Source organism: Pinus tabuliformis, chromosome 4_1, assembly GCF_031772625.1.
Source record: "Pinus tabuliformis cultivar Carrire ecotype Pingquan chromosome 4_1, CPIR1, whole genome shotgun sequence".
NCBI lineage: Eukaryota > Viridiplantae > Streptophyta > Pinopsida > Pinales > Pinaceae > Pinus > Pinus tabuliformis.
The window spans coordinates 253,713,684-253,728,454 of record NC_142303.1 but is presented as its reverse complement, the minus strand read 5'-3'; the positions used below and the strand labels follow the sequence as shown (position 1 = coordinate 253,728,454).

Sequence of the window (14,771 nt, the reverse complement as noted above, 5' to 3'; positions counted from 1 at the left end):
CAATGGCTAGCCCCTAACTGCCTTTGCGAAATCACTACGCTGCTCTGCGTCACTCCTTTGGCTGATCGATTTGCCTCTGGAACTTTGATTTTCTTCCCTCCCAATCTCACACCCAGGGTTCTGGCTTTGGAACTCAATTCTCCAGCAAATTTTGGATCTCCTCTCAGGCTCTGCGCTACCTCTGTGTGGCCCTACGATGCCCAGCGTGGCTCTACGCTACCTCTTCTGGATCTCTCTTTGTCTTCTTTGCGATGTATCCCCAGATCAGGAAACTCTCCAGCCAGAAGCTATCTCTGCCCCTCACTACAAGAAATCACCTCGATCACTTCTCCGACAACTGCTGCATTGCTCTCTTTAGAAATCGATCTCTTGATCTCTTACTCAATGTGATTTCCAAATGCCCATCAAGCCTCTTCTTATAATCCTCTCGTTGATCAATCAACAACCCAGATTAGATTCTAATCAATGGCTCAGATCATATTGGCTTGATCCTCGTCTTCTTCTAGAAGTTTCACCCCCAGTTTAATCAATACCCTTTAATTATTTTAATTGCCTAAGTTTAGACTTAGGCACCCATTAAAAATAATTAATTATTTTAATAAAACCTTCTCCGGGTGGAACTTCTCAAAACAATTTATGGGTATTCTGGAATACATGTGTCCAAGCCTCCCTGCCAATTTTGAGGCTTAGAGCACATCCGATGCTACCAGAAATCAACACAAAGAACTGTCATCACCTCCAATGTCATGTTCATCTCTAGGGTGTATATTCATAGCTCAAACCCTAGTCCTTCAAAATGTTGATTTGGGTAGCATGGGATGTGCTCTAGCCACGAAATTTGGTGGAGAGGTTGGGGCACATGAGATCTCCAATACCCAAAAAGGGTTTGGGCAGATCCTAAACAGATAAGGAGATTTGTTTAGAAACTTTTTGGCGAAATCACATAATTGATCATTTGTCGACGCGTTTCGAACCAACTAGTGTGGTTCATCGTCAGGACAAGTTGAAGATACAGATCTAGTATAGCGAGTTAAATAGTCCAAGCAGAGACTCCAACGGCTAAAAAGACTAACGGCTATTTTTCAACTTAAGGACCCAGTCAAACCCCCTTTAACTAAATTAATATTAATATTCTTTATAATTATTATTATACTTCTAGAGCTAAGTAAACTGGGTAAAAATTTTAACCAGATCAGAGGTTATTAATCTATTTATAGCCTAGCCTCCGCGGTCCCTTCTTGGTATGGTCTCAGTGTTTCTTGTTTCCTTTCCTTAAGAATTGCTTCCTTTGGGTTTGTGGTTTATTTGCTTGCTTTTCTCTTGATTTGATTTGTTCTTCTTTTAATTATCGCCCTTATGGTCTTGATTTAGTCCCCTCTTTTTCCCTTTATATTCGAAGATTATTAAATTTGGCAACCTGGGAATATTTAGCATAATATATGATTAAGAATAATTGAACTATCCTTAGATTGTAAGGTAATTATTTAAGTTTTAATAATTATATAGGTTTGGCTGATAATTGATATAAATTGATATAATATTTTAATATCTAAACCTTAAATAAAAATTTATTAGAATGATTAGATATTAAAGAATTTTAAATTGATATATTTATATATATAATTAAAAACATATATATATATATATATATATATATATATAATATATAATATTTAAACATTAAATATAATATTATTAGAATGTTAGGTATGGTAATATATAATTTATATATATACTTATATGTTTATATATATATATATATTTTAGTTTTGATAACTAACCATTGATCTAATTCAATTTTTAGTAAAAATTATAGTTTTCTAATAATTTATATAAATAATTTAAAAACTAAATATTAAATATAGTATTATATTAGGTATGGAAAAATATTATTATATATAATTATATATTTATATATATATATATATATAGAATAATTTAAATATATAAATAGATTAATAACCTCTGATCTGGTTAAAATTTTTACCCAGATTACTTAGCTCTAGAAGTATAATAATAATTATAAAGAATATTAATATTAATTTAGTTAAAGGGGGTTTGACTGGGTCCTTAAGTTGAAAAATAGCCGTTAGTCTTTTTAGCCGTTGGAGTCTCTGCTTGGACTATTTAACTCGCTATACTAGATCTGTATCTTCAACTTGTCCTGACGATGAACCACACTAGTTGGTTCGAAACGCGTCGACAAATGATCAATTATGTGATTTCGCCAAAAAGTTTCTAAACAAATGTTATGGATCACAGAAGTCTAACTTCCTAGATAAGGAGATATTAAAATAATTAATATTTTTAATGGAGTCCTTAAGTCTAAACTTAGGGAAAATAAAATATTAATGTGTATTAATATGAATCTGTGTTAGAATGGTCCAAAAGACATGGATCAAGCCAGATCTAATCTTAGCCATTGATTAGGGACTTAATCTCGGTCGTTGAATCGTCAACAAGAAAAGTATAAGAGGAGACTTGAGGGTCACTTGGAGATCACACCAGACGATCAGTCATTCTATTCTCTAGAGAGGGGTTTGCTAAGAGAGATAGAATTAGTGATTGGGAGAGCAGCTGAGGGGCATTGAGTACAGGCGAACAGAGAAAGCAGAGATTGTGTCGGGAGAGTAGTGCAACAGCTAAGGAGGGTGACGTAGGGCCAGCAAAGGCTCACGCAGGGCCACGCAGAGGTAGCCAAGTGTTGCGCAGAGTACCAGAGGGGCCAGCATAGCTGACGCAAGGCCTCCTGGGGCTAATGCAGGCCAAGAAAGGCTGACGTAGGGCCAGCATGAGACAGAGAGGGGCTGACACAGTGCAAATTGGGCAAACGCTGGGGTTGCAGGAGCAGTTTTATGCTGAAAAGCTGCTGGAAGGATTTCCCAGGGTTTCAGCAGGGAGATTTCTCTCAAACTGAGGTATAGATGCTAAGAAAATCCTCTGTTGGGTAGGCCAGTTTCTACACCCAGATTGTACTCTGATATAGCTTAATAAGAAAACCCTTAGATAGGTGCACCGATTTTCCTGCATTGGGTTTTTCGGGGGACATTGGTCCAAAATTAATGGTGTCATGTGGTGTGTTTGTTCTTGTTTCTTTTAGTTGCTGATCTGTAATATGTTGAGCATGCACTAGTGTTTATTTTCAGTATTTACTTTGTAAATAACTTGTTAAAGGAAAAATAACAAGTAGGTAGAAATAAATCAGAAAAAGTGCATGAAGGGTTTCTAAACTAAGTAAATTTAGAAACTTCAACACAGAACAAGTCCTAGCATCTCATGAGTGATCTCTCGAAGAACATCCATCATCTCTCCATCCCCCTTCTTTTCTTGTTCCTAGGGCTTCCTTATGAACCTTAATGTCTTCCTCCTCAACAAAATTATTTTCTTCTCCTAGGGATTTCTCATGAACACTAACATCTACAAGACAATACAAAGAAGAGTACAAAAACGCTTTTGAATGCAAGAGATCTCTCCCCCCTTATCTATACAGAGGGTGAGGGAGAGGCTAGCATAAAATAAGGATTTGTGTCCATACAAGTAACCAACAAAGCAACCACACACAAAGCACTTTGCAAACAAGGATGTACATGTGTCAAACTAAGGTTTATCCAACACCCAAAGTGTTGATTTTTGGTAGCATCAGATGTTCTCTAAGTCTCAAAATTTGCAGGGAGGCTTAGACACATGCATTATCCAATACCCTGAAATCGTTTTCGGAAATTCCACCCAGAGATAGTTTTATTAAAATACTTAATTATTTTTAATGGGACCCTAAGTTTAAACATAGGAAATTAAAATAATTAATGGGTATTAATCTCAACTGTGGGTGTAACTTCTAGAAGAAGACGAGGATCAAGCCAAAATGATCTAAGCCATTGATTAGAAGTTAATCTGGGTCGTTGGTTGTCCAACAGAAAGATATAAGAAGAGGCTTGAGGGCACTTTGAGAACACATAGAGGGGAGATCAAAAGTTCGATTTTCTGAAGCAGAGCAGTTGCCGAAGAGATTTTCGATAGTTATCTTTTACAGTGAGGGGCAGGGATAATATTCGAAGGGAAATCTTTTTCGGTTGGAGAATACTCAATAGAGAAGAGAGAGAGAGATCCAGTAGAGGCAGCGCAAAGGCTGACGCAGAGGTAGCGCAGAAGCCAAGAGGGAATCCGAAAATTTGTTGAAGGAATCGATTGCGGAAGCCGGAAGCCGAGGTGTGAGACCGGGAGGTGCAAATTGAAGTTCGTGGGCAACAAATCGATCAGATGAAGGGGTGATGTTGTTCCTAGAGGGTGTGATGCTGGGCTAACGCAGTGACTGCGCAGAGGCAGCCAGGGGCAATTCATTCAGCAGCTAGATCAACCACTATTTCTAGTGATAGTGTGAGGTAAACTCAATTATCTCTCTGTCTATGATATTCTCTATAACTGGATTGTTGAGAAGGCATCCAGAGATTGTATTCAGAAATTACTACTACATAATAATAAAACCCTCAAAGTTGTTGCACTTGTTTTCCCACTCTGGGTTTTTTTGTGGACATTTGTCCAAAAATAACTATGTAGATGTGTTGTTTTTCTTTCTTGTTCAGTTTCTTATTTCCGTATTTTATTTAAATGGTGAACGCTGCAGTGTATTCGTTTCAGTGTTTACTGTAGAAACAGTAAATAATTTGGTTCAGTAATTAACAAATAGGAGAAACGTAATCAGTTGTTGCAGTAGGAATTTGGGCATCCAAATCTTCACATGGTATCAGAGGTGCAGGTGAAACAAGAGAGCAATGTCTGAAGAGCCCAGTGTTGAAGGAAGAAGGGAGTTCGAAATTTCTGTAGAGGCAACAATTCAAATCCCCTAAGTGATTGCGCAGTTCAGGCCAGGAGGGCTAGATTTTTGTGGTAAAATCTCTCTCTGAGTGAGTCGACAGAGAGGTAGGGTTTCCAGATCGAAATCTGTCAGCGATAGAGGGAACAACGCAACAGTAGCTTCAGCGAAGAGGGGTTCCTGGTGTGACGCAGTTTTCTACAGACAGTTGTTGGGCAAAAAGATGTCAGGAAGAAGAGACACTTGAGGGAATTTCTTCCTCAGAGTATTCCTAGCTAGGAAATTCGAATTCTCATTTTGCTGAGCAGTAGCAGGAGAGAGGAGGTCATTCGACTTTTTCGATTGGCAGAGATGGCAGCCAGTGGATTGCGAGATCAGGATCGATTGGATGGTGCATCCAACTATGTGATCTAGAAGGCGAGGATGTCATGCCTTCTGGATGAGCATTTTCTCAAGTTCTATGTCGACGACGTGGTAGCTGAGCCCACAGATCCAGATCTGCTCAAGAAGTACAAGGGAGAAATGGAAAAGACCAAGAGAATGATCCTCGAAGGAGTGAAGGATCATATAGTTTGTCACATCGTTGGCAGAGACACTGCCAAGGATATGTGGGATGCTTTGTCGACGCTGTATCAAGGATCTTCTGAGCAGCGAAAGATGTACTTAGAGCAAAATATTAGATCCCTGCAGATGTAGAAGGGGGAATGCATTGATCCGTTCCTCACTAAACTTCAGGAGACCCGAGATGAGCTAGAAATTGTGGGCTCAACGCCTCAAGGTTCCGAGATGGTAAGACTGGCGCTAAATTCATTATCTAAGGAGTGGCAAGCCTTTGTCCAGAGCATCTTGGGCAAGGCGACTTTGCTAAACTGGGATGAAATGTGGGCAGCTCTTAAGCAAGAGGAGCTGAGGAGAGACTTGGTCAAATGTAAACTTGACGGAAGCAAAAACAATGGGTCGAAGCCCAAGGAGGCGGAAGAGAATGCAACCCTCGCATCCAAGGGGTAGCGGGAGCAACAGAAGAAGAAGAAAGATGTTTCGAAGATCAAATGCTTCAGGTGTGGTGAATTCGGTCACTACGCAATACAATGTCCTCTCAGGAAGAAGGACAAAGATGAGAAGCATGATCCGAAGGTTGCAGTTGTGAAGATCGAGGAGGAATTCTCCATGATAGCCCAGGAATCTCCAGGAGGGAGGTGGGGTGATTTAGAGCAGTAGTTCGAAGGGACTGCAGATGGGCAGGATCCTTGAGGAGTCCACCTCTTGGATCAATTCCTTGCTACAATAGCCCATATTAGAAGTAGCAGGATGGACCAGTGTTAGTTGATGCAGAGGAGTGCTAGGAGACACAGTTGCAGTGTCTAGGAGCGTCAAAGACTGAGCAACACATAACAAAATTGGCAGTAGTGCAGTTGGCATAGAGCAGAGGCCAATAGCAGCGCAGGGGCTTCAGAGGGTCAGCGCAGAGACTAGCAGCAGTCAGAACTCTAGTGACGAGATGCATCATATTGAATACCAGTTCAGTAATTTGATATGATTTTTTGTTGTTGATGCAGTAGCAACAATAGTTGGAGAAGGTCGCAGTGCAAATGCAGAGTTGGTAGTTGCAAGGCCAACCGCAGCACAGATGCATAATTAAGAGGGAGTTGCAGTATGGATGTAGTGTTGATCGTGGTAGGGTCAGCAGCAGTACATATGCAACCTTTGTGTAGGAGTTGGTGGACAGGATGTCAAACATCAGCAGCGCAGAAGGAGATGTTACAGAATAGAGTGATGCTTCAGCAGGGTGCATTGCTAGAGCACATTCTTCGCTAAGAGGGAGTGTTGATTTCTGGTAGCATCAGATGTGCTCTAAGTCTCAAAATTTGCAAGGAGGCTTAGACACATGCATTCTCCAATACCCAAAAATCATTTTGGGAAATTTCACCCGGAGACAGTTTTATTAAAATAATTAATTATTTTTAATGGGACCCAAAGTCTAAACTTAGGAAATTAAAATAATTAATGGGTATTAATCTAAACTGTGGATGTAACTTCTAGAAGAAAATGAGGATCAAGTCAAAATGATCTAAGCCATTGATTAGAAGTTAATCTGGGTCGTTGGTTGTCTAATAGAAAGATATAAGAAGAGGCTTGAGGGGCAGTTGGAGAACACACAAAGGGGGGATCAGAAGTTCGATTTTCTGAAGCAGAGCAGCTGCCGAAGAGATTTTCAATAGTGATCTTTTGTAGTGAGGGGCAAGGATAGTATCCGAAGGGAAATCTTTCCTGGTCAGAGAATACTCAGTAGAGAAGAGAGAGAGAGATCCAGCAAAGGCAACACAGAGCTAGGAGGCTAATGCAGAGCCACGCAGAGGCAGCGCAGAAGCCAAGTGGGAATCTGAAAATATGCTGAAGGAATCGATTGCGAAAGCTGGAAGCTTGGGTGTCAAACCGGGAGGTGCAAATAGAATTTCCTGTGTAGCAAATCGATCAGCTGAAGGGGTGACTCTATCCCCAGAGGGTGTGACGTTGAGCTAACGTAGTGATTGCGCAGAGGCAGCCAAGGGCAGTTCATTCAGTTGCTGGATCAGTTAGGATTTCCAGTGATAGTGTGAGGTAAACTCACTTATCTCTTTGTCAATGATATTCTTTGATCGTATTCAGAAATTACTATTGTTTAATAATAAAACCCTCAGAGTTGTTGCACTGGTTTTCCCACACTGGGTTTTTCCGTGGAAATTTGTCCAAAAATAACTGTGTAGATGTGTTGTCTTTCTTTCTTGTTTAGTTTCTTGTTTCCGTATTTTATTTAAATGGTAAAGGTTGCAGTGTATTCGTTTCAGTGTTTACTGTAGGAAACAGTAAATAACAAATAGGAGAAACGTAATCAGTTGCTATAGTGGGAATTTGGGCATCCAAATTTTCACACAAAGTGAAATGCCCTCTAAGCATGATGCTCCTTGGGCACAATGTTCCTCCTCTTTTGTGTGTGGATTATGTTTGGAATGTTCAAATTCTAGAGGAGTATTTGTTGTAAGCCTTGTTACATGAATTTACTTCACCACATTCGAAAGAGGATTGTGTGGAAGTGTTATGGAGGTAGTCTTTTTGTTGTTTCTAATCATGGCTAAGTATTTGGCTCTCAGTGTTCCTAGCTCAGTTGCGTCTAAGGATGGATGATGGGAGATCTGATATCTCTAGAGCTTTTACAAGATGCTACAACAATGAGGTTCTTTGTAAAACAATGTTATTAAGGGGTGTTGTTGAGGCAATGTTGCGTTTATATATCCCCCAAGATGTGCTTAAGGGAGGATGTGAGAATATTTAATGTAAACCTAGTTTGAGGGGTTTGTTATGACTTTGGAAACACTTCATTTATGGTTAACCACTTTTGTGGTTATTGTGGTCCCACCCTTCGGAGTCTTGAGGGTATACCTTAGTGGCTATACCTATTTATGAGACAGGTTCTCACCTAATTTATGAGAGAGCTGACTTTTGAAACCCTGGCATCAAAATTTACAAGGTTGTCTTACACCATTCTTTAGAGTCTAGATATGAGGATTAAAGAGTTGTTACTCCTTTTGGTAAGAGAGATTTCATTTATTAGAGGATTGACAACTTCCAACCTATCACTTCTTATTACAATCATTGAATCTCTTTAGCTGAGTAAAACCAATAGTTTGATTGTCCCTATTCTTAAAAGTTGAGATCTATATCTGCTAGACTGCTCAATATGAGCCTCATTACTAGTTTGTTGATTGCTAAAGTATGAACATGCCTGAAATGATAGGAGAGCTACTTCATATACCTGCATTGCCTCCCCATTGCACTAACAAGATACTTCTAGGCTATTGCCAATGACTATGCAAGAGAGCCTCATTGTCTTAGGATGATACTTTTTAATGAATTCACTGACTTTATAGTGTTTGGAATTTAGTACACCTCTTATTGCTGCACGATTATTTCACTTCAGACACATCACTACTATTTCTCTTTAGAAACATCCTTTTACTTTGAATTATGTTACTCTTTTCATTTACACTTTAGGTTTACACTAGGCACAAGATTCCTTGTGTGTTCCCTTGTGTTGTGTATTATTTTTACAATTTCCTGTTCCTTTCAATAATTCAAGACATTGGACAATGTCTATCACAGTGTCAGGAATGAGCTTATGGTAACTGAATGGAATGGTGGTTTTCAGAAACACCCTTACACATTGAAGCACATCATCATAAGAAGATCCCAAAGAGCACAATGCATGCTATGTGTATATAATGAGGCTAGTATCTCACCAATATACAGGTTTATGGTTTACCCCTAAGACCCCAAAGTCTGGGACTGCAATAACCACTAAGGTGGTTAACCACAAATAAAGCAATCCCAAAGGTCCAACAAACCACTCAAGTTGGGTTTACCTTAAATTTTCTCATTGTTGAAAGAGTTAGTTCTATCTCCCTTTGACCTTATAGAGAGCAATGCTTGCGCATTTTCTCTTTTCAAAGAATATGATCATGTGGCTCTGCCCTATGCTTGTGAACAATATCTAAGTTGTCCAAGAAGGGGCTTGAAACTTTTGGCTACTTGTTTCCATTATATTTGGATACAATATGGACATAGTGAAAGATCTAAAGAAAAAACTCAGAATTAGCATAGTTTCTTAGGCAAGGAGATACAAGTGGCTCAGTTGTGGTTGGATTCTGGAATAAATATCACCCGGTTGGCTTCATTGTTCCCTTTTATTGGTCTTTTGGATATGATCTGCGTACAACATGAAGATATAGGGTAGCAAGCAGTCAACTCTTTCCAATTTGGATGAGTAGTATATGCGTTTATATCTTTGATAGTAAGTTATGGTCAACATTTTCTTCATTTCCAACGATGAATAAACACTTGCAATGTAATGCTATGCAACGTTGGGTAAAGAGTAAATTTCCTACGAGGTTAGCCTATACCAAGGAATGATGGGAAACTGTTTAATACCTTTGTGACTCTTGTCAGAAAAGGAAAACTGGAATACCATTTTGCAATTTGTTTATTTTATTAAACTACACTTAATAAATAGTACACATGTTATGCTGTGTCCCTGCCACTATGATGATAAACATTATCAAATCAAATACTGAGCTGATAGAATTTACTGTGATTGCTTCTTTTAGTATTTCTTGGAATTCTGTCTCTTAATTTTTTTCTTCTTTGTGGGTACACTTTATTTTTAACGGAATCCTATTTTTGTTATGTAGGTCACAGTTTCAGAGGTCTCTATCAGATGGTGACATGCTAATGCAAAATGTTATCTCACAATCCACAACTTCAGATACTGTAGATAAGCCCATAAAAGGCAAAACGCTGTTGGTTGGAAGATCTCTACAAGAAGAAACTAGCAGTTGCTTTTGTGATTCCTCTCCAAATAATCAAAGCATGTGTGTTGAAAGATCATCTCATTTAAGGTGAGTAATCCTAAATTTCTTTGATCATTCTGATAAGCCAGTTGGTCCTCTTAGTTTTGGAGGTGTGGTATCATGTAGTTTGCAGCCTATATGTTTTTCATTTTATATTGTAGTTGTTGCCTTCACTTCTAGTAGATATCCAATTGCATTTGGTAGAAAGATGAAGTGAACAAGTTAGAAAGGATGTCAAAGACCATGAGCTGAAAATTCAGGAAATAACAGTCACCACCAATTGTTGATGTTGCACCTATGTTGCAGGAAACAAAATTTATCCATGTTATCATTTGAAATTGTCCTTGGGGAATTTAGTCCCAAGGGATTGAATGGACACTTAGGGTTAAGCGCCAATGCCCCTTCGCACTGTTGAAAAATGTGTAACTAGGTTCGGTCTTCATAAATATGGAATGTACTTTTTGATACTTGTATATTGTAAAATGAAAGCAAAATTATTATTATTATTTTTGGAGCATGGGTTTCATGCTCAAGATCTTTTATTTTAGAGGTCAAGCACCCATTGAGTGCTTCTAGGGTTTGTCCTGGGTCATGTCAAAAGATTCATTGTCATATGTTGAAGACCCCATCGGGCACATTGTAACTTGTAAAAGGAATTATTTTTGTATTTAAAATTGTCAAAATACCCTTCAAGACCAAGTCGGCCTGCCAGCTAAGAAGTCGGCCTATTTTGAGGATCTTCGTCCACCTTGGAAGCTTATATATAGGAGGGAACTCGACCTCCTAGAGACAATTCATTCTCTCATCAAGAAAGTGAAGGAGAAGAAGAAAGATGCTAGTGAAGAAGGAGAAGGACAAGGATCAAGTGTTTGGGCTATTTTCTCTCTCTCTTCACACGTGCGAAGAAAGGAAGCTAGGGTTTCTACTGCTGGGTTAGGGTTTTGTTGCAACACAATCGAGCTTGGAAAAGGAGCAGGAAGAAGGTCGAATTAGGTCATCCTCAAGCCCTAGAAGAAGGAGAAAGTCAAGCGAAGGTCTGAAGAAGTCTTGGAAACCCTAAATAAGCTCACACGTGTGGAAGTTGTTGCTACTGGGAGGGTCGAAAATTTTAGACCTGCAGTAGAGGCTGAAATTTTGTTGTTGGGGTCGAAGTTGTGCTGTTGGAAGAGATTTGACTGGGTTTGACTTGGACAAAAAGAAGCACATCATCAAGGAGGCTGGACTTGGTCTTGGAAGGGTATTGGTCTTGGTCTAGAGGTCTTGGAATTCATCAATTGAAGAATCTATAAGAAGAGAAGAGATTTGCGGGTTTTCCTCTTAGGTGGAGAGGTTTTGGCGCTAGCTTGCAACCTATATCCCGTGTTCTTGTGTACTACTCTTCTTCTTGTTTTGGTGGATGTTTGATGATAAGAACAAACATAATAATAAGAGAAGAAGCTAATAAGTAAGAAAAAGTAAAAATATATCACAAGCAGTTATCAAGTAAAGAGAAATTATCCTAACTATTGCCCTATAGATTTCTCAAAATGGTATTACAGCTAATGTTGGCTAAGGGCATAATGAAGATCTCATCTACATTGAAGAAGTTCCTAAAGAAGTGTACAATGGTGGCAAGTTATGTTAAGAAGGGCATCAAAGAAGTATGAGATCTCTTATTTTCTCCTAAGAAGGAAGTGACCAAGGCATCTACAAAGGACGAAGGACTATTCTCAGCACTTATTGGCACATTTCAAGATGAGAATATTTGGGTAATCAATAGTGGAGCATCAAGACATATGATTGGTCAACACAAGCAACTAAAAACATTGTCAAAAGGAAATTCCTCTTACTTCGTAGAGCTTGGTGACAACAAGAGCTACCCTGTGAGAGGAATTGGATCAACCTTGCTAGAGCTAGAGAATGGAGGAAATATTCATCTCAACAATATCCTGTTTGTTCCAAGTTTGCACAAGAATTTACTTTCCATTTCATGTCTAGAAGATAAGGGTGATAAAATTTCTTTCATAGATGGAAAGGTGGTAGTATGGGATAAAAATTCAAGCATAGAAGATGTTAGGATGATTGAGATCTGTGAAGGAAGACTTTACAGATTGATAACTCCCCTCGCTCAAGCCTTGGTTCACATTGAAGTGAGCCCATGTGAACTTTGGCATAGAAGATTTGGTCATCTTCACTACAAAATATTACCAACTCTAAACACAATAGTAAATGGCATCCCCGAACTCAAGGAAGATCATGAAGGAGTATGCAAGGGATGTGCATTGGGAAAAACACCAAGAAATTTCAGATCTCATTCATTCTGATGTTTGTGGTCCCATGAATCGAAAGTCTCTTGGAGGTCACCTATATTATGTAACGTTCATTGATGAACATTCAAGGAAAACTTAGGTTTATTTGATGAAATCTAGGGATGAAGTATTCAACAAACTTCGAGAATTCAAAGCTGAGGTAGAGAACCTGTTGTAGCGGCTGCAACACCCTCCAAAATTTTGGCCTGCATCCAATTTCAGAGCCTCCCTTGAATGTTTACTTGATGTTTGCAAGCACTCGAGCTCACCCCGTGAGCTCTTGTTGAGTCTTTGCACCCTCCTTGCTTGATCGTTCAATGGACATCTTTTTGCATGTTGGTTACAATGTCACACTTGCAGCCATGTTGTGGTCATGCACAAGGTCCTGCTTCATGTTTACAAGTTGTATTCACTATGTAAGCTTCCGTCGCACTCACACACGAAGTTGTATGCACTGTTGCGTAAGCGTCGTCGCGGTTGTTCAACAATCTATCACAAGTGTCGCGCTTGTCGCTCACACTGTCGGCTAGTCGTGTTGAGTATATGTTGTCTTGATGGTTTGAGGCGTCTTGTCGTCAATCATGTTGAGTGTCTGTTCGCAAGGTCGCTTATGCACGAATTCACTCACTCACACACTTAGTCATTTTTTATGAAGTTCTGACGACCAGATCACCCTCTAACAGGCGGACCTCCACCCCAGAATCGACTCGATCGACTGTCACCTAGAACAACACAGAAGCGTCCAACAAGCCATTTCAATCTACGCTACCTGCAAGCTAATCAACCAACCCTCTTGCTGGTCTACCGAAGAGTTTGACTTGGCATTGACCCCAAGACTCACTCCCCTCAAAAATTGCGCAAAAGCTACAGACCTTGCCCGCTCTGCTGACTGAGGAAACTGTGCGACAAGTTGAACAAGCACCCAATGTTTGTCCTTGTCTCCCTAAAAAAATTGTGTAGTTTTTCTAGTCAACCACCTAGTCAGCCGAGTGGCTGCTCACCTAGAAATCTGCGCAAATTTCATGAGCAGTCCCTCAGCTGCCTAGCATCCTGCTTAGTTCAAAAACTGCGCAGAGGTGTTCAGCAGGTCAGCCTCCTAACAATTGCGTAGTTTTTGTCACTAGCAATCCCGCAGCCCGTTGCTAGCTCCTTGGAAAAAATGCGCATTTTTTCTTGGCAAGCCTCCTGCAGCCCGCTGCCAACTCCTTGGAGGAATTGCGCAGCTTTTGCTGCCAAGCCCCTCTGCTGCCTGCACTTCTTACCTCAAGAAATTGCGCAAATCTGCCCTCCAGCCGAGCCAAATCTTGCGGATAGTCATTGCTGATCCAGATTGTCCATGTTAGTCTCCCAGTGACTTCTGCACAATTTTCACTAGCAGTGCTCGGAGCCCGCATCCCAGATTGAAACCTGCCTTGTGCAATTCCATAGCCTTGTCCTCTCTCTCGGTCACCTACATCTGAAAGTGGACAACAATGCATCATGGTAGACTAGGAGGTTTATGGATTTGATGTCGTCTTGTCATGAGTGATTGTTGGCATTATGACACAGATTTGGCACTATGACACAGATGTTGTCCTTGATGGCAACTCTCACAGATGACAGATCACAGTTCAGGCTCACAGAATGAAGAAAGAGAGGTATATGCAAGTTCCCATTGACCAAGCCGCGTGTACACGCGGGTTCACAGACCAAAAGGCGCGTATGGCGTACACACGCACTTTCACGAAAGGAAAGGCGTGTACATGTTGGAAAACTTGGTTTTGGTCCATGGTATTGTGATCCATTGTATTGGTCCAAGGTATCTTGTCCGACGTGTTGAACCCAGGTATTTGGTCCAAGGTATTGATTCTAAGTGATTTTGGACCATGTTATTAAGGCCTAAGACTATAAAAGGAGGAGAAGATCATTAGGAAAATGCACTCATGAATTGAATATCTAATGAAGAGCAAGATCTAGATTACAGGTTATTGGGTTATGGTGCACAGCTGGATCTGAATCAAGGATGAACCTAAGCGCTTGATGAAAGATAAGTTCTATTTATGGGTCAAGATCTTAAGGCTTGAAAAGAAGTATCTTTGTGTGGTTTTTGATTGTTTATCTTAATAATTGGCGCATGTCGTAATCTGTAAATATGATGATCTGGGTATAGCTGATGTCTGAATAATTGTAAAGGTTAAATCATCATTTACAGATCTATACACAGGTTCATTATAGCAAAGGTGTGTATACACGCCGGTTCGGCAATTCAAAAGTGCGTATACGTAGGTTTGCCTTGATACAAGTGCGTATGCA

At 39.9% G+C, this 14,771-nt stretch overlaps 1 protein-coding gene across 6 annotated transcripts in view; it reads left to right on the top strand.

Annotated features, from left to right (window-relative positions):
- The window catches only part of LOC149175229 (phosphoinositide phosphatase SAC2-like), a 282,478-nt gene that overhangs the window by 234,940 nt on the left and 32,767 nt on the right, over nt 1-14,771 (top strand). For all 6 annotated transcript variants that reach the window (XM_089419554.1, XM_089419552.1, XM_089419551.1 and 3 more), the window contains one exon: nt 10,033-10,239. In XM_089419554.1, coding sequence (XP_089275680.1) covers nt 10,033-10,239 — 207 coding nt within the window. The remainder of the gene's footprint in view (nt 1-10,032; nt 10,240-14,771) is intronic.